Source organism: Anticarsia gemmatalis, chromosome 23, assembly GCF_050436995.1.
Source record: "Anticarsia gemmatalis isolate Benzon Research Colony breed Stoneville strain chromosome 23, ilAntGemm2 primary, whole genome shotgun sequence".
In the NCBI taxonomy this organism is placed as follows: Eukaryota; Metazoa; Arthropoda; class Insecta; order Lepidoptera; family Erebidae; genus Anticarsia; species Anticarsia gemmatalis.
Window position 1 is genome coordinate 641248 of NC_134767.1, and position 25332 is coordinate 666579.

The 25332-nt window shown below is 35.6% G+C and overlaps 1 protein-coding gene across 3 annotated transcripts in view; it reads right to left on the minus strand.

The window, feature by feature from the left end:
• Positions 1-16309: 16309 nt before the first annotated feature.
• ssp3 (SCAPER domain-containing protein short spindle 3) overlaps positions 16310-25332 on the minus strand; it is a 75742-nt gene continuing 66719 nt past the window's right edge. For all 3 annotated transcript variants that reach the window (XM_076129808.1, XM_076129807.1, XM_076129809.1), the window contains exons 18-21: positions 23931-24039; positions 23507-23607; positions 21763-21924; positions 16310-19556 (exon numbers count right to left, since the gene is read on the minus strand). In XM_076129808.1, the coding sequence (XP_075985923.1) occupies positions 19464-19556; positions 21763-21924; positions 23507-23607; positions 23931-24039 (465 nt within the window). In that variant the 3' untranslated portion in view covers positions 16310-19463. The remainder of the gene's footprint in view (positions 19557-21762; positions 21925-23506; positions 23608-23930; positions 24040-25332) is intronic.

The window sequence follows — 25332 nt, forward strand, 5'->3', positions numbered from 1 at the left end:
GAGGTGGCACAATCGTGCGATTATCCGCACCACCGAGTCGCATTGTCGTGATCGCAATCGTCGGGATTGCTCCGCAAGACAATAGGTCCCCAGACAATTCTTGTGTTTCAATTTCGAGGTTATTTTTGAGTACTTACTCATCATTTATGAGGGAGGAACTCGTGGCTTAGTTACCAACAGCCGCACGGATCGATGTGTAAAGTTAAGCTACGCTTGCCGAGGTTGTTCTGTAAATGGGTGACTATCTTGCACATTTCGAGCTCGTCAGCTATAAGCCTATTTAGTAGCCGCTCGCTCGGTGTTTTGGGTCTGTATATTTGTGAATTTTGAAGACCTCAGTGACGCGATAGTTGCGGTCGCTACACCACAAGCATTACGTTGGGAGGTCAGGAGGAACAATTATATGTGCGATCTACAAATAGTTGTTTTAGGTCTTCACTTTGTGTCCATTGTTTGTATGTTTGTAAAAGTCTGCGCGACACAAGAGCACCCCTTACCCCTGGTTTCTAATTAAATTTAACGGTAGTTTATCTATTCAATAGCGTTTTTTTTGTTTGAGTTTAGGCACCATTGAATAGATAAACTACCTACTAACCGGGGGTTAGTGCGGGAGTAGTTCAAAACGAATATCCTAGCTCCTACTCCTTATCAAATTGTTAATGATACAAGCAATAACCCAGTTCCATTCGATTAGTTTCCAATTGTAGATGAGTAACGCATGTCAAATAGGTAATGACATGGGGTCACGGGGTCATACAGATGGGGTCAGATGCCAATAATGATGGTGTCGTAATGGGAATGCGCACGACATATGATTGATCGATTATTTGTATGTATTGGTTCTGGTGTGTTATGATAAAAGGGTTGTGTATGGGAAGACTATGTGTTTTCAACATGGTATAATAATATCATCACTGATATTGAAACTGACCAACGGTTCAGGACCGACGGCTTTATGCGCTCTCCGAGGCACGGAGGTCTACGACCTCAACTTCCCAATTCCGAGTAATCACTGAAAAATTCTTAGCAGTAAGTATCTGAAACAACTTTTTAGCAAAACAAAGGAAGATAATAAAGTAATTTGATTCCAAACTAAGCAGAGCTTGTATTATAGCAACCAAATATCTTACAAACATTATATACTTGTAAATACATACTTATAGATACATCAACAACCAGGCTCAGAACAGATACACGTGCTCATCACACAAATATTTGTCCCGGGTGGGATTGGAACTTAACTTACCACACTCGGTTGACCACGTTAACCACTGCGCCAAACGTGCATTTTATTATGAAACTAAAGAACTAAAACAGCCCTTTAACAAACAAACGTAAATAAAATCGTTAAAGAGTTAAGCTCGGGGGTAGAAGAGACCAATCTAAATAATAACCCTGTTTTGTCAGAGTTAACCCCTCGCCGGCTTAGGTTGCAATTAGCTAATTGCCAAGTTAACCCTTTACTGTTATTGTACACTGAAATAAATACTGTTATCAATACGAAGAATATTTCACTACTTGTCTACCGCGGCTTTGCTTGAAAAAAAGGATCAATTTATTATTTTAACCGGTTTAAAAAAAAAGAAAGTTTTCAATTCTTTTGTATTTTTTCTTTTTAAAAGATGGTGCTATCTCTGTAGTTCGCTCAAATTACATCCAGATTTGACAAATAAGAACTAGACTAAAGAACCAATGTGACAATGAAAGTTCCAGCACCGTGCGTTAAGTTTTGTGGATACGGAAGCGTTAACAAGGTCTCAAATTGAATTGGATGTTTTATCGGAGACGCATGCGATGTTTTTAAGAAGACTAACGCGTGACTTTTGAGCGTATTCATAGTTTAAGATCACAGAATGAATCATCATTTACTCACGCTAAGTTTTACGAAAGTAAGTTCTTTGTGAAAATACACAGTTATTCTGATGTGATGTGTATTAGAAATAATTATCACATGCTCCAACGGTGAAGGAAAACATCGTGAGGAAACCTTGCATGCCTAAAAATTTGTTTAATACATTTATTGAGGGAATGGAAAGTCCTCAACCCGCACTTGGCCAGCGTGGTGGACTCAAGGCCTAACCCCTCCCTCATTACGGGAGGAGACCCTTGCCCAGCAGTGGGACATTAATGGGTTAAAATTAAATTTAATTCTGATGTGGGCCAAAGCTCTGATACAACAACTAAAAATTGTTAATAGCGAAACATGGAGGTATTTCGTACACCTCTGCTGCGGCATAATATATTATTATGTACTTATGTTTGTAATATTTAACCTAGGTAAAGTCTGTCCATTGTAACAGTGTTATAACATAACGCTATAAACGTATGTGAGGGTTGCAGATGTATAATATTCTCGTAACGTCCCCAGAAATATACCGCGCCGTGCGTAAGTGTGTAACGTGCCGGTTCTATACGACGAATGTTTGTTTAATAAGGCTATCGTCCATTTTTTATTCCAATAGAACAGCAGGTTTTTTTATGAGTTTCAGTTTATTGGCCGTATGTCTTCTTTTTTTAAGCGAATATTTCCTAAAAAATGTTGTACATGAAGTTTATGTTGCACTATGTCTTCTGCCTGAAGGCATACAATAATTATGTGATATATTAGCTTAATATAACAATTTGCGGTACGAAAAATGTCTTGTGCTAGCTCTTATTTGGGACTCCATCCACGTTGACCTTAGTTATTTAGCTTATTACCCGTATACTTCTAGGTCCTGTGAAATTTCCTTTAAAAAAGCTTTATATTTTTTTCTCTAGATCTCAAACTATTTTTGTACAAAATTTTATCTAAATAGGGCTTACTTTCGCACTTTAATTATTGGAAAACACTTAAAAATAAATACATAAATGCGTCATCTTGAAGCATTTTACATTTGCGCTATAAACCCGCACGGCATCTAAGAGAAGACATCATCGTCAATCAGAAACTAACATAAATATGCTTTTACCGCCCCTCCCTGCAGCCCGCGCCCTCCGCACCCCCTCGCGCCTCTGACGCTGGCAGAGGGCGCACCCCGCACAGCCACTCTGTGAAGGGAGTGTACGATAGTAGCTGTTGGTAGCGTAGTACACGAGTTAGTTGTCAAAGATATGGTTAGTGTTTCAAATTTACAATATTTTACAATATATATTATATTATATATTATATTATAATATTATAAAGCTGAAGAGTTTGTTTGTTTGTTTGTTTGTTTGTTTGAACGCGCTAATCTCAGGAACTACTGGTCCGATTTGAAAAATTCTTTCAGTGTTAGATAGTCCATTTATCGAGGAAGGTTATAGGCTATATATCATCACGCTACGACCAATAGGAGCAGAGTACCAGTGAAAAATGTTACAAAAACGGGGAAAATTATGATTCTCTTATGTGACGCAAGCGAAGTTCCGCGGGTCAGCTAGTATATTATAAAGCTGAAGAGTTTGTTTGTTTGAACGCGCTAATCTCAGGAACTACTGATCCGATATGCAAAATTCTTTCAGTGTTAGATAGTCCATTCATCGAGGAAGGCTATATATCATCACGCCACGACCAATAGGAGCAGCGTAGCAATAAAAAATGTTTCAAAAGCGGAGGAGAATTTGACCCATTCTCTCTTATGTGACGCAAGCGAAGTTGCGCGGGTCAGCTAGTTTACAATATTGGTTAAGTTTACTCAAGGTTTTTTTTACTGTATTTTACAGAATGACAATATTCTTGTTAGTTACGTAAAATAATCACCAATATTGGTCCACCTAGTAAAAAGTTATGAGGTAAGCAGATAATAGAAAAAACGTTCAGTCGAATTGAGAGCCTCATTCTTTTTTGAAGTCGGTTTAAAACAAAAACAAGAAATTGAGTATTATTTGACGGCTTCCGTGGCGCTTTGGTTAAGGTGGTCGCCACTCCACTACCATTGTGTCGGGAGGTCGTGGATTGGATTCCCAAATGGGACAATTATTTGCGATCCAAAAATAGTTGTTACGGGCCTGGTTGTGCTTTGTGTCTGTTGTTTGTATGATTGTTAAAGTATCCGCCACACAAGATCAATTCCTAGTGCGGGAGTTGTATTTTATAAAAATAAAAATAACTACGCATTTAAACAATTGTCTACTTTAAATATAGTTAATACTAGCTGACCCGTGCGGCTCCGCTCGCGTGAATGATTTTTTTTTACTAATACAAAGCTTAATTATTCCTTAACAACAAAATATGCTTTTTTTCACGAAAAATATTCTCAAAATTATTTATATCTCATATAACTCGCGCTAAAGCATATCTGCCATTAAAACTGTTGCCATGACAACGGAATTTTGTTAATTCAATGTCATTATAATATTGATTATTCGCGACTTCGGTGGCGAAACCTGAATTTTCCCGGGAAATACGTAATTTTCCCGGGGTAAAAAGTAGCCTATGTCCTTTCTCGGGTATCAAACTATCTCCATACCAAATTTCATGCAAATTGGTTCAGTAGTTTAGGCGTGATTGAGTAGCAGACAGACAGACAGACAGACAGACAGACAGACAGACAGACAGACAGACAGACAGACAGACAGACAGACAGACAGACAGACAGACAGAGTTACTTTCGCATTTATAATATTAGTATAGATATATAAAAGTAAATAATGCAGAGCGTTAAATTACTTAAAGAAAAAAAGCCAATCCAGCAAAAGAAATCATAAAAAACAGTCATTAAAATAAAAGAATATAATTGCTAGTCATCACTTAGTACTTACTAACTACCTATAGTAATTTTCCTAAGCGCGCAACTGACGTCATACACCTAGGTAACTAGACCTACATTAACTCCACAGTTCCTAGTAATAGAACTAAATTGTAACAACATTGACCTACTTGAAGGAGAGTAATGGCTTTTCCCATGATGTGTATATTCATAGTTATAGAGTGTAGAGAATAGCATTTTCCTTCCTTATATGTATATTATGCTAGCTTTCTGCCTGCAACTTTGCCAGCGTGGAATTTCACCCCCTTCGGGGTGGAATTTCCAAAAATCCTCTCTTAGTGCTCCTCTACACTTCCTAAGGAATCTTCATACCAAATTTCAACTTTCTACGCTCAGTAGTTTCGGCTGTGCGTTGTCCATCAGTCAGTCACTCAGTAACGGAAGGATTTTACATATTGAACATATGATCACTCTTCATGGAACAACCACGGCAAGCGAAGTTTAACTTGAGAGGTCGAACCGCGCGGCTGTTGTTTTCTAATTCACGAGCTCCACTAAAATAGTTGCTACAAAGATAGAATTTCTTCTACCCGCATTTGAGCAGCGTGGACTCAAGGCTTAACCTTTCCCACATTAAAAAAAAAAGTCCTTACCCAGCAGTGGGACTGTAAAAGTCCTGATTATACCGCTTCAAAATATCTCACAGATGCTTATTAGATGGAATTTTGAATTGTTACTTAGCTTTACTGACACACTTATTTATAATGCACCTCTGCGCCTCTCATGGCGCATCCGGTAATGTATGCGACTGCTGCGCAAAGGTTTCAGGTTCGATTCCTAGTATGGGCCAAAAAGTATTTTCTGAGTTTTTCTACTTTCTCAGAGATGGCCCGGGGTCAGGAAGATGAAGTTGTAGACCTCCGTACCTGGGAGAGCATGTAAATCCGTCGGTCCTGCGCCTGGTCTCTCAGTAGTACTGTCGGTTTGTCCGTCACACCGGGCTATGAAAGTAAGGAAATCGAGAGTGTATCTGTTACTGTAAAAGCCCGGACTGTGGTCAATCCTAAGATTTTCCGGTTAAACCTAAGATTTACCAACTCTCAACGGTAAAAGTCCGAATAACTCTATTATTTCGAACTTTTACCCCTATTCACTTGGTAAATCTTAGGATATACCTCAAGGGCAGGTAAATGTAGCTAATATAAAATAATTTAATAGTTATAAAGAAGGAGTTTTCGGCAAACCGACATGGGTAGGTTAGGTTAGAAGGCTGAGGTGGGAGCGAGCGAAGCGAAGCTCCCACCTCAGCCTTCGTGGTTATTTTTTTTTTAAACCACCCAGAAGGAGGAGCCCCGCGAAGCGGGGCTCCGGCGACATCTTCAAACTCTCATTATAATTATGTTACGGCATATAATTATATCCCTAGCAATATCATTATATGACGGCTCAAACACATTACAATATGACTTTATCAACTTTTACCGTGTCATTATGTAAATCCTAAGATTTGCCAATTAAATGGTGGTAAAAGTTCGAAATAAAAGAACGTTCGGACTTTTACCATTGAGAGTTGGTAAATCTTAGGTTTTACCGGAAAATCTTAGGATTTACCACAGTTCGGGCTTTTACAGTAACATATCTATGTGTTATGCACACACTTAGACACTATAAACAAAGACTGTTTTCAATGAAACTCGCCGTAGCCGAATATTAGCCAGAGAGACATTATAAGTAGGAAAAAATGGTACACTGAAATTACAATAGTTAATGGTCAAAGTATTGACTGGTAAATTAGAATCAAAAAGTCACATTTTTAACAAGAGAGTTAATCAGCGATCGCCTCGCCCATTACTAATAATATAAAGCTGAAGAGTTTGTTTGTTTGTTTGAACGCACGAATCTTAGGAACTACTAGTCCGGTTTGAAAAAATATTTCAGTGTTGGATAGCACATTTATTAAAGAAGGCTATAGGCTATATATCATCACGCTACTACCAATAGGAGCAGAGTACCAGTGAAAAATGTTACAAAAACGGGGGAATTTTTGACCGATTCTCTCTTATGTGACGCAAGCGAAGTTACGCGGGTCAGCTATGGTAATATAGAATCAAAAAGTCACATTTATAACAAGAGAGTTAATCAGCGATCGCCTCGCCCATTACTAATAATCATAAACAACGTGACGTGTGTTTAGAAGTTAATCTTCATATAATTGCGACCGCATCACGCTAGGGGGTGGTCAGGGCACCAGGTGTTAGTGATACATATGGACGGTTAGGATGGTGAACTGTATAGAATTGTTTGACCATTGGTGAAAATATAGAATATATTTACCAATCGAAAGGTTATAGGTACTTACATTTGATTCCAAATTGTTTAGAGGTGTTGGGATTTGTTGCTATTAAATTCTGAAAAAAAGCTAGGCGATTTTTCAGAATTTCTATATGGTGCAAATATCATTTAGCAAATTATCCACAATTTTAAGGTTTTATTTTGAGTCCGTTATTTGTAGGTATGTAAGAAAAATGGTAACCTACAGTCTTTTGAAGAAAAAACAGCGGCGTTTCTTATTAAGTTTATTGTAGCTACTTATTATGCAAATTATAGTGCAGTCAATTAAGCTTAAATTAGGTAAGAATCTCGGAATTCGAGATACCCAGCTGTAAGTCTGTAAATACTTGTATATTGACACCCTAAAAGTTGTCTCAAAACCTACATATGGTAGGGTGTACGCAACTATAAAATTTCAAGGTCCAAAGTCCCAAAAACCGGTTTTTTGAGCTTTTTTTGTAAATATCTCATTTCCTATGGAATTTTTGCATTCGTATTCATTACCAATATTGTACAGTATAAAATTCTCTACAAATTTTGTTTGAATTTTTTTTTTTACGGTGAACCGTTTTGGAGATAGAGGGCGGAGAGCGCGCGGTCACAGGATCATTTCAAGTCAACCGGTGCCTCCGGTCGAAGATGCGCCATATATATTATAGTTGATGAACTATCGATAAATCAATGATTAATAAATATTTGTCAATTTCTATTAACTATTACATTATTTTTTATCATTTTTTTCATAACCTATCCACTTTTTATTCAGTATTAATTAACTTATCAACACTTACCTGCCCATGTAATTGCAGAATTTTTCATGAAAATATAGGCACTATATTTGAATTTTAACCTAATTAATATTAATAACTTCTTACATGATGAAAAAAAAACAAATAAATCAGTATTATTGAAAAGATATAGATTTAATATAATTATGAAGAAAATGATGACACCAATGACTTTTCGAAGTTATGTGTGTATTAGAAATAATTGTCACATGCTCCAACGGTGAAGGAAAACATCGTGAGGAAACCTTGCTTGAATAAAATTTGTTAAATACATTTATTGAGGGCATGCAAAGTCCCCAACCCGCACTTGGCCAGCGTGGTGGACTCAAGGCCTAACCCCTCCCTCATTACGGGAGAAGACCCTTGCTCAGCAGTGGGACATTAATGGGTTAAATTTATTTATTATTATAATCATTGATTTATCGATAGTTCATCAACTATATATGGCGCATCTTCGACCGGAGGCACCGGTTGACTTGAAATGATCCTGTGACCGCGCGCTCTCCGCCCTCTATCTCGAAAACGGTTCACCGTAAAAAAAAAATTCAAACAAAATTTGTAGAGAATTTTATACTGTACAATATTGGTAATGAATACGAATGCAAAAATTCCATAGGAAATGAGATATTTACAAAAAAAGCTCAAAAAGCCGGTTTTTGGGACTTTGGACCTTGAAATTTTATAGTTGCGTACACCCTACCATATGTAGGTTTTGAGACAACTTTTAGGGTGTCAATATACAAGTATTTACAGACTTACAGCTGGGTATCTCGAATTCCGAGGTGAACTTACTATAATGACTGGACTATTATACCAAAGTTTGAGTTATCCAACAAATCCGCCAACAAGCTATCCAACTTACCGTTCCATATATCACACGTATCACGATGTCCAGTCATCACAGGGTGTTTGCCTGACACATAACACCGCGCGGCGTCGCTCGCTACACTGTTACTTTGTACACATAAGGATAGATATAACAGTAGTATTCTGTTTGTACAATGGCATCTGTAAATCTCAAGCAGATGACTGCACGTTTGGCGCAGTGGTTAAAGTAGTCACCTGTGTGGTGGGTTCGAAATCACTCGCGACAAATACTGGTTTGATGAGTACGATCTGTATAATAATAAGTGTGTATTTATAAGTATATAAATATGATTATATTAGTTACTAGCTGACCCGCGCAACTTCGCTTGCTTCATATAAGAGAGAATAGGTCATAATTTTCTCCGTGTTTGTAACATTTTTTACTGGTACTCTGGTCTTATTGGTCGTAGCGTGATGATATATAGCCTATAGCCTTCCTCGATAAATGGGCTATCTAAGACTGAAAGAATTTTTCAAATCGGACCAGTAGTTCCCGAGATTAGCGCGTTCAAACAAACAAACAAACTCTTCAGCTTTATAATATTAGTATAGATGTGGTTGACTTTGACTTTACTTATCAAGGTTGTTATACCCGACGGTGTAGGCAAAACTAAATTCTAAGTTAATTGTGTTAGTCCCATGGAATAGGGGGTGAGCCTATTGACATATACTCGAAGGTGTATGCACAATTGTATGATATACACCCACGTTTCGCCATTTACAAAGTAATTTAGTTGAATATAATATGGGCCTATTGCCATATACTGGACACGTTATGAAACTCCTGGCTAATGTTCAGAAATATTCTAATATAAATTTGAAAAAACCAACAGGACTATGTTTGACCCGATAATTGAACCCGCGACTTCGTGATCAGCAGACATATTATACACTAGTACTCAGACTAAAAGAAGCTATAAATATATAATATTACTAGAATAAATATATTTCCATTACGATTTATGATATTTTTCAATAAACCAAATGCACTTGGATGATTACGCATCTGCGGTAACACCCTGTACCTCAAATATTGCATACGTACATTAGTTAATTAGAGAGGGGTGGGTAGCGGGTTCGTTCCCGGCGCACGCATAATCGCAGTGTAATCTATTTGACTGTGTGGGGCGTCAATTGAATGTAATCACTGACTCATCGCCAACGCCGGTCAGTTTTCATTATTGACACGCATATGAATATTTTATTTTAATATAATAATAATGTCCTGGCCGATTACGGCTACGGTGGCCAGTTTCATTGAAACCAGCCAACTGTGCAGGACTTTGTTTATAGTGTCCAAGTGTGTCCACAATACACAGGTAGGTACACTTTATATTCCTCTTCTCTCATAATCCGGTTGGACGGTAAAGACCAGAGAAAGGTCAGGCGCAGGACCGACGGCTTTACGTGGCACGGAGGTCTGCTCTACCCTATATTACACAGAAAAAAATGGTCTCTAATTCTGGAAAATGTTCGTAAAACATCAACTATAAGTTGACCTGTCTAAACCTTATATAAGTTAGTGACAATAGGTCTTTTTATTCTGGATAATTCTCATCTTATGGCCAATATGACTTGGCCTGTCTATACCTTATATTACTTCGTGACGAGAGGTCTTTAATCCTGGTTATTGTTATCGCAACATCAAGCCATATGCGTTGATAAGAATCTACATGTAATAAGTAATTAGATGACACGGTAATAAAATCGTTGAGGGTTGTAATCTTTACATCTTTGTATGACTAATTATTGAGAGTATGGTCATATGGAATGATTATATAGTGATGGTTTAAAAATAAAGTTATAAATTCTTCTTGTCGTATGGTTTGTGGTCAACCTAGTGTCAAAGTTGATCAAGCCGCCCAAAGGCCTTTGACGTAGCTTAACGACTGTTATCTTCATTGACAACAACCGGGAACGACTTTTACGTGCCTTCTGAAGCACAGAGATGCTCAGTTTAAATACCACTATGCGGTCACAAATCTATGGAATGACCGCGCCAAGAGTCGCTTAACCCACATATCGTTTAACGACCGTTAAGTGCGACTGGTTATGGATTAAAATATAAGTTGCGTAGCTTTATGCGTAGCAGTGTTAGCCGAGTGGTATAAGCTGGTACCTCCCACACAAGTGGTCGACGGTTCGAACCCGAGGCAAAGCACCTACGACTTTTCGAAGTTATATGTGTATTAGAAATAATTGTCACTTGCTCCAACGGTGAATGAAAACATCGTGATGACACTTTGCATGCCTAAATTTGTTTAATATATTTCTTGGGGGCATCCAAAGTTCCCAACCTGCACTTGGCCAGCGTGGTGGACTCAAGGCCTAACCCCTCCTCAATCCTTGCCCAGCAGTGGGACGGACAGTCACGGTATAATAAAATATGGAAATGTAACGTGATATTATTTCATACATCTTTGGTTATGACAGACGTGATGCTATAAATGTAATGTACAAATATTTTCTCTAAACGGGAATCAAACTAACTACTCTACATGATTAACCCAATATGTCCTATTTCTATATCGAAATATAGGTTTTATTGATGAACAGAGCACTTGTGAAGGCAAACACGTGTAATCTTGAACAAATACCGGTTAATACTGTACACTGATAACAGTGATAACGTAATGTACTGATAAGTGTTATCAGTTGGCGCGCGTGCCGCCGCGTGCTTCAACGAGTTTGTGGGTAGGGGAGAGTTAGAATGTTTTATAGCTTTTTATAGACCAACATAATTGTAATACAAATAAATATGTGATTCTGTGTGTTTTGCTTATGCAACAGAATTATGGGACAAATTTTGATGAAGTTATAGGTATTTGAACTGGACGTCCCCGTGATTCGGAGGGCACGTAAATAGTCGGTCCCAGTTGTTATCAATTAAGATAGCAGTCGTTAAGCCATGTCAAAGGCCTTTGGGTGGCTTAAACAACTTTGACACTAGGTTGACCATTAACCATTATGGCGAACGAATGATGGAGTTTTCGAAAGGTAAAGCTAATGAGAAAAGCGGACAAGAAACTCTTAACCATCCACTTACAGACTATTATCCGAAAGTATGGATGCTTGAATCGAGGTATGTTACACAGTCTTTTGTACTAAACAGGTTTTGATAAGCACAGCTAGTTCATAGCCTAGATTTACATATAGGATTTGTCCTTATGCCTTTTTACATGGACGAAGGAGGGAGTGGAACTAGGAAGCTAGTATATTGTTAGGCCCGATAAATGCCCAATAAGTCACATATTTCAGTGATCCACATCACAACGCATCTCAACTCATCTTCATCCGTCACTCGGCTACAAATAGCGCGCTAAGTGAGGAGAGCTTTTAGCCGCGCGCGCATCACACACTTTGATCTGCCGCCACTGAATTTATATGTTACGGGAGGAATCTTTAACTTGTATGAGAAAGATGAATAAATTGACTTTTGTGACTGGATAGCGCCTTTTCTCAACTGTGCAGATGCTTGTAGGTAGTCGCGCTCACTTCTCGGTAACTGATTTGTGGGTTAAGCAACGTTGGCACGGACATTTTATCGATGGGTGACCACAGAGTCGTTTTGAGTTGAGCGTCTTTGTGTTTCGGAAGGCACGTTAATTGTGGACCCCGGCTGTCATTTTCAAAAGATCTTTGACAGTCTTTAACAGAAAGAAGCTTGAAAGTCTGACAATCAGTCTTACCGAAGGGTATCGTGTTATAACTCAGGTAACTGGGTTGTGGAGGTCGAATAGGCAGTCGCTGCATGTAAAATACTGGTATTCAGCTGCATCCGGTGAGACTGGAAGCCGACTCCAACATATTTGGAAGAACGGCGAGGCTTATGATGCATGTTTTTATCAACAATTACAAGCATTGTTTCTCTAAGTGTAATCCACTAATGTACAAATGTAGTGTTGATTTTGTTTTTTAAAAAAGACACACTAAGAATTGCTCTTGTTTCGCAGGGACTTTTACAACGGACACAAAGTACAACCAGACCCGAAACAATCATTTGTGGATCGCAAAAATAATTGTTCCGTTAGAGAATCGAACCCACGACCAATGCAATGATATAGGCGTGGTGACCTAAACCACTGAGCCAGGGAGGCAGTCAGTGTTCGTGTGTTGTTTGATACAGGTCGTGCGGTCGTGAGCTATTCCTACTGTTTATAGCTGTGCCGCTATTGAGCGCTAATGGAACGATATTGAAGAGAGTGGAGACGAATGTTTACGATTGACGTCAATACGCTTTGAAATGTATTTAAAAATCTCTTTATCTTGCACTAGCTGACCCGCGCAACTTCGCTTGCGTCACATAAGAGAGAATGTATCAAAATTTTCCCCGTTTTTGTAAAATTTTTTACTGGTACTCTGCTCCTATTGGTCGTAGCGTGATTATATATAGCCTATAACCTTCCTCGATAAATGGGCTATCTAACACTGAAAGAATTTTTCAAATCGGACCAGTAGTTCCTGAGATTAGCGCGTTCAAACAAACAAACAAACTCTTCAGCTTTATAATATTAGTATAGATTTAAAATAACTTTTTTGGTGGTTAGCCCTCTACTGCATGGGGCCATATATCTGCATCTCTGTAAATAAAGGGTAGAAGTCCGGTTTTGTCGAAAATGAGTTAAAAAATATTAGAGTGCACTTTTATCCCATTTTTGCAATATTTTTAGTGATTAATTTCTTTTATTTACACTTTTTGTTATCAGTTGAGCAGTGTAATATTTATAAATATCAATAATAATTAAAACTAAACATTAAATTAATACATTAAATAATAATTTTGTATGTACAAACGAAAAAAATAATAATAAAGCAATTAAACATAAATAAAATTAAAATAAGGCATCATAAAATATCTCCGCATCGCCGTCCCCGGATAACGTGCCCAGAAGGCTGGCAGCATTGCCACGTTGAATGGCAATGCTTATTCTTTGCCCTAAGTAAAGGCCAGCCTCTGGTCACGTGTCGTGCTGACTATTCGGCGGGAGATGTCAAAGAAAATTTTTTTTTTTTAGTGTAAGCTTTTTTGCACGTAAAGTATTTTCAGTGATTCTGATATAGGATTCTGGCAAATATGAAGAAGAATTTTCGATTCAAAAGAAATTCAAAGTCAAAGATTTCGTTAATTTAGATGTCCATCAGGCTGTTTCAATTCACGGGCAGAACCACGGCTACAAGCTAGAGAGCGATAAATCAAGACTGCGAAATATTATTATAGTCATTGTGGAATAAAAGCTATAAATGCAAGCAAGAATTTACTCTAAGCCTTGTCCTAATCTAAAACGATTCCTACTCCCATTTATTCGCAAGACACATCTTTAACTTATCAACTTTCATTTTCTTTAAAAACCCATCTTTCACCAAACTACCTGTTATTTACATGAACCCATCACAAACACGTCTCTATCAATAGAAACGCATTTCCAATAAAAACAAACTGAAATAAAAGCTTCCATTAACTAATATAAATAGTTGTGAGTCGCCTCCATGTATTTCTGTGCTTCGTAACGTGTGACCTTGTTCGTAGAGTGGAGTCGATAGTTTTGTAAATGTATAAAATATTGAGCTAAAATTGTTTCAATATACAGTTCAACTGCGAAATTGCTGGCCCGGTTTTGAAAAACTTGTATAAAACACAGTTTTCAGAATATTTTATAGTGCATTTTGTTTTAACAGAATTTAATATTATAATCGCGAATATCAAGGCTTTATTTTTACAATGAAAAAACCTTTTAGCTCATATGAAATAGCAAAGAAAAATGCTATGTATTTTTCAGATAAATCAGGAAAATGTCTTGATGCAAACTTGTATACCTAAGAGTACTTAAGAAAAATTCTTGAAGTTATGAGTCCCCAACCCGCACTTGGTCATCGTGCTCAAGGCCTAACCCCTCCCTCTTTCCAGAAAGAGACCTTGGCACATGGGGTAATGGGTTTAATTTACAGTTTTATATAAGAAAAACAATATTTTTTTGCAAAATTTGCACCGGACTCTATACCATAAAACCTTCTGATTCGGTCTACTCGATTCTATCCTACTAATATTATAAATGCGAAAGTTTGTGAATGTACGTATGTGTGTATGGATGTTTGTTGCTCTTTCACGGAAATACTACTGAACCGATTACAATGAAATTTCGTATATAGGTAGCTGAAAACCTAGAATAACACATAGGCTACTATTTTTATCCCGGAGTTTCCGAGGGATCGGGATTTACACGGGAAGGGTTTCCACGCGGACGAATACGCGGGCGGCTTCTAGTACCTAAAAAACCCACAAACTTGCAATTTTTCAAATATTCACCGGACTCTATCCTATAAAATCTCCTGATTCGGTCTACCAGATTCTATTCAACATATAATAATGACAGTCACTTACAGAACAAACCACCCCTCAGCTATCGGAAGTGTTTTTCCAGACAATTGCTCTCGATCCTCCATCATACGTCATTTTTACAAATTCACGTCCAAGTTATTGTTGTTCAATCATGTATGCGTAATGCGTTAATGTCGGGATTTTAAATCTTTTGTACGAATAAGATTGTGGGAAGAAATTGTGATTTTTTGGGAAGATTTTTGTGGACTACTTTAAAGTCGGGAGGAAGATGTTTTTGATGTTATATTACTATCGCGAATTATATTTTTTTTAATACTTTAATATCTCTACTCAAGGTCTGGCATAATTGAAACAACTACTTTTCAATTTTAACACAACATATTTAAACGTTCAGTGAAAAAGATTTAAGGTGACCAAAAGACTTATTTTTCTGTAATTAATAAATATCACAGCCATAATTTGATTTATGACGTGATGTATTTTGAAATATGTTGGCATGGTTATAAAATAAAATATAGACAGCATAAGTATCATAAATTCAAGTAACGTGCATACCTTTAATTATTCTCGTTTGGTGATAAAGGTAAAAAAAAAACAATATACTTACTTACCCTATTATAAAACAGTTTGTTAAAAACACAAATAAATTATTAATTTCCTTTTTATTCCACCGCAATTGAAACCACGACAAAACAGATGAACTTCAAAACAAATATAAAAATCTATAAATAAGAATCCATTTGAGCAGATAGCAGTTTATTTTTAAGTTCAATTTATGAATGAGCTCGGTTTGTTTTGCTCGTAAATTGTGATATTGTGTTGGGAGCACTTAGAAAGCTTTTTAAAATATATCCGATGTTATGAGCCGTGACGATAGATGGCTCATCTTTCGGGTATTTTTTCAAACAGTTTTTAATGGTTTTGGAATATATTTCTGACTTACAAGTTCCGTGTTTCGACGTATGTGGTTTGCGGCACCTGAAATTCTAATACATTTATTGGTAAGGTTAAAGATTGATGCATTTTTTTCTCTGTGTCTATCGTCTATTGTCTCTTCTCATTATATTTAGCTTTGGAATTGGCGGTAGACTCATTAACTGAAAAAAAAAATCTATAATTTCTATTAAAGATACACTTTCAGTAGAAAATCTCACTTCTAAAGATATTAATTAGCAGCTAGAGAACCGGATATCCGTCAATATTAAAGAGAATTATCAACTTTGTGTTGTACACAAACAATGAAATATAAGAGAAAGCTTCAAGGTAAAAATAATGTAATTATTAATAATATTAATGTAAAATACAAACAACAAAAATCATTGTTACACAAATATTTATTCGCCACATACACATGAGTTACACGAAAGTTACTAAACAAAGGAATCACAGATAAAGTACATTATACTAAACACATGGACACAACTAAACGTACAAAAAAACAAATCAATCATATATTACATTCTGCAAGTGATCGTAATTAATTTAAATATATATATAAAATCACAGTTTCACACCCGTTTGCAAAGTATTGTGAATTCGTAGATCTTGACGCAGGCGATTGTATTTACGAACAATATTAATTTCATTCACACTGCAATAACTATAAATATTTCTACAGAGTTCTATACCGTTCATATGCACTTTATAGTATAAAAGATCAGAGCAAATAATACTACTGGTTAATGTGACCGTCCATATAAACATTGGGCAATGCTGGACTGTTTTATTTAGGAATCGGTTACATAACCCTGATAGAATTACAAAAACAGATTCAAATAATACTGGATAAAGAGAAATTATATAAATATGGTGAAATATCAATCGCCTGCGCGATACAGACTTATCAATTACAGTCAGACACTCGTACACTTAATACACATATTACATTGAATTCTCATGGTGCTTATAAACACCGTCACAGTCGTCTCCCCACTCGCACTGTTACATATACATCACTTATTATTGATTAATCACGGCTATGCTTGCATTATGGTACTTAAGAGACAAGCAAAGTATACACAAACATCAAATACAGTTATTATATAAAACAGATCACGAATCCCTTACAATGGTTACAGAAGTACACGGTTATATAATAAACCATTATAATAATGCAAACGGGCTGTTAGTAAAAGAAATTTATCACAAAAAGTAAACATTGGAAATATAGAAAACATTAGATGTAGAACTGACGTAAGCCTTTGACTGCGTTCACTTTGATTATTCAAAGGTACAGTTACAAAAAATGTATTTTATCGAAGGAATAAATTCCAACCGTTTCTTTATCACAGCATGCCAAACTTTCATAATACTCGCGACGCTATAAATACCATGTTTCAAACGTTCAACAAGAGTCCCACAAGGCACTCTATTAGCACACACATTTCCCTTTATAACCATTCCTATGAAGTAATTTTATAGTGCATAAGTTTTTTTTTGTTTGAGTAAAAGCCCAAGTTTTAAAATGAGGACGAGATTATAAAAATATGAAAGTGCTACTGTTAAGACGACAAGAGGTAGATCAAAGAGAGCTATTCAATTATAAAGAAGACAAAAAATAACAATGTGATTTCGACCTAACATTATTTCTTCGAACAATATGACTAGATACATTTTAACAAAAATAATATCAATTATTTAAAAATAAATTAATATTCGCGTAGAGCGATGAAAAATAAAATTTTGATGTCCTACTTTTGTATCGACAAAAAACTTATAAATAACGTTTCAAATCCGTGTCTCCCTAAATCTACAGAAAAAGTGACGTCCAAATTTTAAAACCCCGACTGATAAAATACCAATGCGTAACAAAGTTTGTTTGAAATACAATTTTTTATTTCTGTCTAGTTCTAGTCTACAACCATAGAAAAATAGATAAATAGACTCACATCAAAAAGTGTACAATATCTCAACTATATTTGTCTATGTGTTAGTAAACGTTGAGACTGTGGGATTGAACGCAGCTAGCGAAACATCAACAGATCTTTGAGGCACAACTACTATAATAAAAGAAGAAGAATACCGAAAATTGGTATTAAATGCATAAAATACTAACCCCTTACATTTCTCGCACGAGAGTAATATAGTAGACGAGAAGAAAACCCAGCAATAGGGCAGCAATGCATTGAATAATTCCCATAAACGTTACTTCTATGTGGTATGAAAAAGTTAAATGATTGATCGGCAATATTCATTATTTCCTTTAGAGTAGTTACTACGTTATGATCACTTTCTGTTGCTCAAAACAGAAGTGGTATTTTTACAGTATCTGTTCCTTTCTAAGGGTATTTTTTGCAAATATTCGCTAGTTATGTTCAACCCCTAACAATATTTGATTAAATTTGTTGTGTGTGGCGCCATTAACGGCCGTGCATATACTATTAGAAATTATTGGTATTGCTTATGTTAATGTTTTATCAAAAGCTCTTAAGGATAGTTGACATAATTCAATTTAATTTTTTTAGCAAACAAAATCAAAATGGGTAATTGTGCCAATTTATTTCTGAGCTGTCTTTTAGTGAAAATGTTAATTTATACTTTTTAAATAAGTTCAAAATGACTTCCCTTTTTTATATCTGTTTTGTTTATTTTGTTTCTAAAGATTTGTATTATTTTTGATAGAGAAATAAATACTCCATTCTCTTCCATATTTTAAATGCATTAAATCTACTCAAAGATGTCAGAAATTACAACACAACTGCATACTTTTTTTAAACTTTTTTTTTTACGTTTTAAAATTAGAGAAAGAGATGAAAAATAAAATGATGAATGAGTAGTACTTGGCACACGCACGAATGGCACATTAGGGAGTACAAATACCCTGAGTGAATGATAAGCTGATGATGATGATGATGATGATGATGATGATGATGATGATGATGATGATGATGATGATTAAATTAAGTACGATAACATCACTAAATGATTTAAAGCTTAATTTAAGTTAACCTTTGGAATACAATTTTTAAGATAAGCATGAAGTTAAACTAATAAAATCTGCCTTAACTTTCAGTCTAAATTAATTTAAAAACCAAATTAAGTTACCATTTTTAAAGCTACCTTCATAATTTCAAGACCGATTAATTAAAAGATGAGTTAAGAACACCTAAATTAAGACGAAGGTTAAGTTAACCATTAAAAAAATAATTTAAATAAAAGTAAACCATTCGAAAAACAATTTACTGTAAAGTTAACCATTCAAAAATCAACTTACGGTAAAGTTAACCTTTCGAAAACAATTGACTCTGAAGTAAACCTTTCAAAAATCAATTTATATGAAAGTTAACCTTGCAACTCAAAAGTTAACCTTTCAGAAATCGCAAATGAACCTAACATAACATTAACATACGCAATACCAACACACCACACTATAATATTTTGATATCAGAGAAACAACGTCAGAACTCTAACACTAAAAGTAGGCCCTCTATATCTAAGTTAATCAATCTCGATAGATCAGTCTACTAGTCTTTACTTCTTACCTTTCTTTGTACGTCCCTGTTTGATCACCTGTACCAGTTTCACCTTTTGAGCTTCGGCGCTCTTCATGTACTCGTCTAACATCTGTTGGACAAATGAATAACATGATACATTAGTATTCTTCTTCTTCTTATCGTATGGTTAGTGGTCAACCTAGTGTCAAAGTTGTTCAAGCCGCCCGAAGGCCTTTGACAAGGCTTAACGACTGTTATCTTAATCGACAACAACCGGGACCGACTTGAAGCAACCGTTGGCGCGGTCATTCCATAGATGGGTGACCGCATAGTGGTATTTGAACTGAGTGTCACTGTGCTTCGAAGGGCACTTAAAAATAATATAGATAAAACAATACCAGAAAGAAGCATAGCCAGATGCAGGAAAATAATGTTCCGTGTCTTTACCGAGTCCTTAGTTCCCAACAAAGTATATAATAATCTAATCATTAAAATACCATAACTTTTTTATAATCAGATAACCAATTAAAAGTCTATAAAAGTTAATTTGTTCACAGTGAAGTTGCAATTATTTGTTCTTATCTTACACTATTAATTAAATACGTTTACTTTGTAACGTTTTATGGTTATTTATGTGAAATAATGTGAATATTATTGAATTTTTCCCTTTTTAGTCTTTTCATAGACCATTACATTCAAGGCCCTCCCACGATGAAAGCTATCTAGATTTTCTGTAGCTGCAGCAAATTATACAATGTTAGAAATAAGCCAATATCTAATATATAAAATTCTCAAGTCACAGTTTTCGTTACCATACTCCTCCGAAACGGCTTGATCGATTGTAATTAAATTTTGTGAGCATATTGAATAGGTCTGAGAATCGGCCAACATCTATTTTTCATACCCCTAGGTGACGATTTTTTTTATTCATATGGCAAAACAACGTTTGGCGTGTCAGCTAGTTAATTGTTATAAAAATTAAGTCTGGAGGTCCTTAGTACTTATTTAGACGTTTGTAGAGATTATATGGCGTAACGTTAATTGCTCTCTACTACATGTCTCTATAGGGATAAGTCATGATTTTATGGATACAGGTTTAAAACATTTTTAATTACGTTACCGCATTGGCCACGGCTTACTGAATCTACACTTTTATACTAGCATAACTGCGTCGTTGCCATTACTATATTATTATATTATTTTTAAATAACAATATGTTATCAATAACAAGTATACACTTAACACTTGTGCCGCTTCTGCATCCATACTTTTTCCTATAATAGCAGGCAAAGACCAAAGATCACCACTTGATAAGACCTTTACAAACTTCATTCTCTCCACCCATATTCTTTTCCGCTATGCGGTAAAATTTTACTTCCTTAAAACTTCATGTTCCAAAGACATGGACATAAACATAGACATATATTTATTGCATCATAAAAACTGTGTACATAAGTTGTTACAATATAATAATAGTTCCAGCAGTTACCCGTTTCGGGTGTTAAAAAAAGTCAAAGTCCATAGTTCCTCTAATCTAATCAAAAACATGTCCCCTAAAAAACAAAACTAGGTCTCATCTGGCATTTACACAACACTTGCACCTATACAAGTAATAAGTAAGGCACAGCTGAACAAGCGAGCGGTAATAACATCAAATATTCAACACTACAAATTGGGTTTACGACTTCCTAAGGACGCTTCTATGTTTCACTACAGTTAGCAGTTGTGTTACAAAACAACTTATTTATGTAAGGCACAAACTATGTACTTAATGTTGTTTATAAATTTAGTATTTGTTTAATGGTACGAATTTTCTAAATTAATTTCGAAGATCTCCATAAACTACGTGAATTATTGTAACACTTGTACAAGACCTTTCGTACATAAATCTACGAAAATCTTCAATACTCAATGATTTCAGTATGCAAACGATTGTAAAGTCGTGTACGAATCTAAGAAATCAAAATGTGCAAAATCAATTCTTTGGCTGCCACTTGCTACAATAGCTAGAAAACTTCGTAACCAAAAGCGTGGATATCTGATAGATCGTCTATCACTTCAAAAAAGGCACAAAAGTCCTCCTTGTTTTTAACTTTGGCTGGCAGTTATGTTCCATACTCTATTTTTGCATTCTAAAGAGTGTCCGCGTGGACCCATTGAAAATTCTTCCACTCTATTTCCAAGTCCCATTGGCTAAAGCACGATAATCAAGGTGGAAGGCATTCTGGGGAACTCCTCAAAAATCAACTGAATAATCAGTTTTAATGACGTTCAATCACTTATTATCAAACGGATTACTTCATTAGTTAAAAAAAACTTTAATTGCAACCACTCACCCCTGTACTAAGCTCGGATGCTATAGCGACGGCGGCGGCGCTGTGTTCAGACAACGCCACGAGTGTTGGTAGTAGTGCGTGGCTGTGAATGCGGGACACCAGCCAGTTGGCCGGCAGGGTGCATAGGGTCTTGATCACGCTCCAGCCTTCACATATCGTCTCCTATGGACAAATACGTACACAATCTTCAGTTATTAAACTAAAACATTATTTACTTATACAAAGACTTTAGTTTTCTTAGTCATTGAAAGATATTAAAATGAAAAAACGGGAGAGGAAGACCATGTCCAGACATTTTTATTGTATTTGCCATGAAATCAATATTCTGATTTAAAATAGAGATTATAATTAGCATTGACAAATGATAGTTTATCTAGGAATCATTTTGAGAAATTAAAGAGAATCTTATAAAGCGTTCTTCAATTTCAATCTATTGTTCAATAAAGTAAGAGATGGATGTATTTAATGGGAATTAAGTACCATTTCAACCACATCTTTGAACAAATTGTCAACACACAAAAGATACCAATTTAAAATTCACAAAAGAAGTCCACCCCGACCACCACCCTTAAAGCATCATAGTAAAACACATAAAATCAATAATGTATAAAGTAAAAACATAAACAATTCACGTAACAGAGTAACGGTCGAGTAACGGCGCCAGAACACTTCCTTGAGCGACGCTGCACCTGTGACCGTGAGAAACTTTCTACAGTTTCTACTTTGTTTAGGATATTAGATGTCGTTGGTCAATTGTCTTAGTGACGATACTGTTTTAATAGGTTTCCTTTGTTTAAGTGAAAAATTGTTTCTTGGTCTACTGACTGCAGATACCAACCAAAACATCGTTGAGAGAATTTAAAACGCTATCACAAAAATAATTTATATTGGGTATGTTACATGCTTTTTTAATTGCAAACAATTTCAAAACTAGTAAGATGTTTTTTTCCATATAGCGATACTAAAATCAAAATCAATTACAATGTTTTTGTTATAACAATTTAGGTGTCTGAGTTTATTTTTTCGTCATAAGCTTTCTTGGATCAAAGTGCTATATCCATATTTACAAAAGATTTTGGAAAACTAGTATTCTGCATAAAATCTTATTGAAATTAAGCTACAGACGTAGACAAAGATCACAAAATGATCTAATTAAACAACACAAGGGCAGTCATAATTGCTTGCTATTCCAATTTATACATTAGTCGTTAGGGTGTATTAGGTGTGTAACTGCAGGTATGAATTATAATAGAACACGTGTCCGCGCAGGTGTCGCCCGCATGAGAAAACAAACGGACATCGGACGTTGGGAAGAATGTGGCATTGCAACATATTAGAATTTATAAACAGCTTTTTTTAGGAATTTTGTTAATTATTCGTTTTATAGGTAAAAAGAGCTGGTTTTTAAAAGTACAAGTATTTTCCATTTGACATTCAAAAAGGTGAACTGATACATTTATGAAGTTATAATCAATGAATTTTTTTTTTTTCGTTTTTATTTTCAGGAAACTTCTTCAGCTATATAAAAAAAATGGTATAGGCTGTAAAGAAAATGGGTCTCAACTTATATTGCTGAAAGATCCTTCCATTTTTTACGAATTTTCATGTACCTATTAGAAAACTAACTCAAATAAGTTAAGTAGTCTATTTTATAGAAATAACTGTTAAAGATTTACATAATTTACTAGCTTCTCGGTCGAGAAACAGTGTATTTCAAATTGTACCAACAATTAACTCATCTTACCTGTAGTTGTGGATTGTTGACGACGACGAATCCGACTAGAACGATCAGGTCTAACACCATCGTCTCCGACAGTGATTGGTCCAGACGCTGGTTGCTTAAGCCTGGGTAAAATAGAACATATCATATAGAAGCATTATCGGTATTTCGAACTACTTTTTTATAGAAATCATCATTATGTATGTGGTATATGGATAACATTTGACATTTAATTACGAATTCAACTTTATTTTTTGTCATTGCTGGCATAAAAGCCTTCCTGGTTTATAAATTTTCTTAGTAGCACTAGAAGAAAAAAGCCATAAATAAATGGAAAAAATCATAGTACAGCATAGTGGCTATCAAATAGTTGCTAACTGAAATACACTATAGCCTTAATAATAAATGTTTACGTCTATATTATAAGGTGTAAATGATAAAAACTCACGCAAAGCAGTGGTTCTGGGTGCTTCTTTGTCGTTGGGAGCATGTTGAGAGAGTAGTCTCGCGACGGCCGCCCTGAATTCTATCGGCCAGCCGCCTTCACCAAATGCCTCCTGATAACAAATAAAAATGATCGTTACAGTACATATTAGTGACTAGCTGACCCGCGCAGCTTAGCTTGCGTCACATAAGAGAGAATGGGTCATAATTTTCCCCGTTTTTGTAACATTTTATGCTGGTACTCTGCTCCTATTGGTCGTAGCGTGATGATATATAGCCTATAGCCCTCCTCGATAAATGGGCTATCTAACACAGAAATATTTTTTCAAATCGGACCAGTAGTTCCTGAGATTAGCGCGTTCAAACAAACAAACTCATCAGCTTTATAATATTAGTATAGATTAGTATAGATGAAAGATCTCTTAATAGTATAAAGTCGACTATGAAGAACATCTAAGTTTAGCCGTTACCTAAAAAAGTTAAATTTTCTCGATATTAGTCGTAATTTTCTTCACGTTGTAGTGTAGGCATTAACTTTTTAAGAACAGACCTTTTCTTGCTAATGACGCTTACTTATTGTTTAAAATAGTAACAAAGTTAATATTGAAATAAATATTTAAAAACAATTCTATTTTGTGTGTTTAAAGAGAGTTCTAAAGTGTATTTAGAGATATTTACCCTAACTTTATCAAATTTCTATGTAACTTTTACCACAATCTCGTCCCCAACACATCTTCATTCAATATGTATCCCATAAGTTAGTGATTCGTTGCGTGTCCGGCACAGGTCAGATTTAACTCAATCTATCGTGGAACTCGCCGCACGGATTCACCGCTCGGTAGTTGTGGCCCGAGATGTGACCCTTGCGAAACTACTTATATTCACTTACAAAAGTTTCGGCCAATCTAGTTTGGATTCGGTTTTATTTAGTGTTGTACAAAGTTTTAGATGTAAGAGTAGTTGTTCAATTAAGTCTTGGAATGGAAATATAGACATTAGAATGCATAAGATGTATAACTGACCCAGCATAATTATAAACCATGCAATAATTTATTAACAACAACTTTTTCAAACGCTGATCGAAGATCAACTAGTTAAGCTGTAGTACATTTCGCAAAATAACAATTTTGGACGCATACGGTAAAAATAGAAGGGGTAAAAAAATACTTTAATAGGTTACTCACTAGAAAAACCCTCATTTGGAGTATCTAAAAAAATACAGAGATATTTACAATGTAAGCTAACACTCGCTAATACACATATTCATACAGATATGTATGGCCTGTATTTTTTTTTTGTGGCGATCCTGGCTTTATGCCAAAAATATTGTATCAAAAAAAAAATATGTCGTATTGTTCTACTGCTAAGCAACTATGTTGAAACCGGCCAGTATTATACTAAAACAA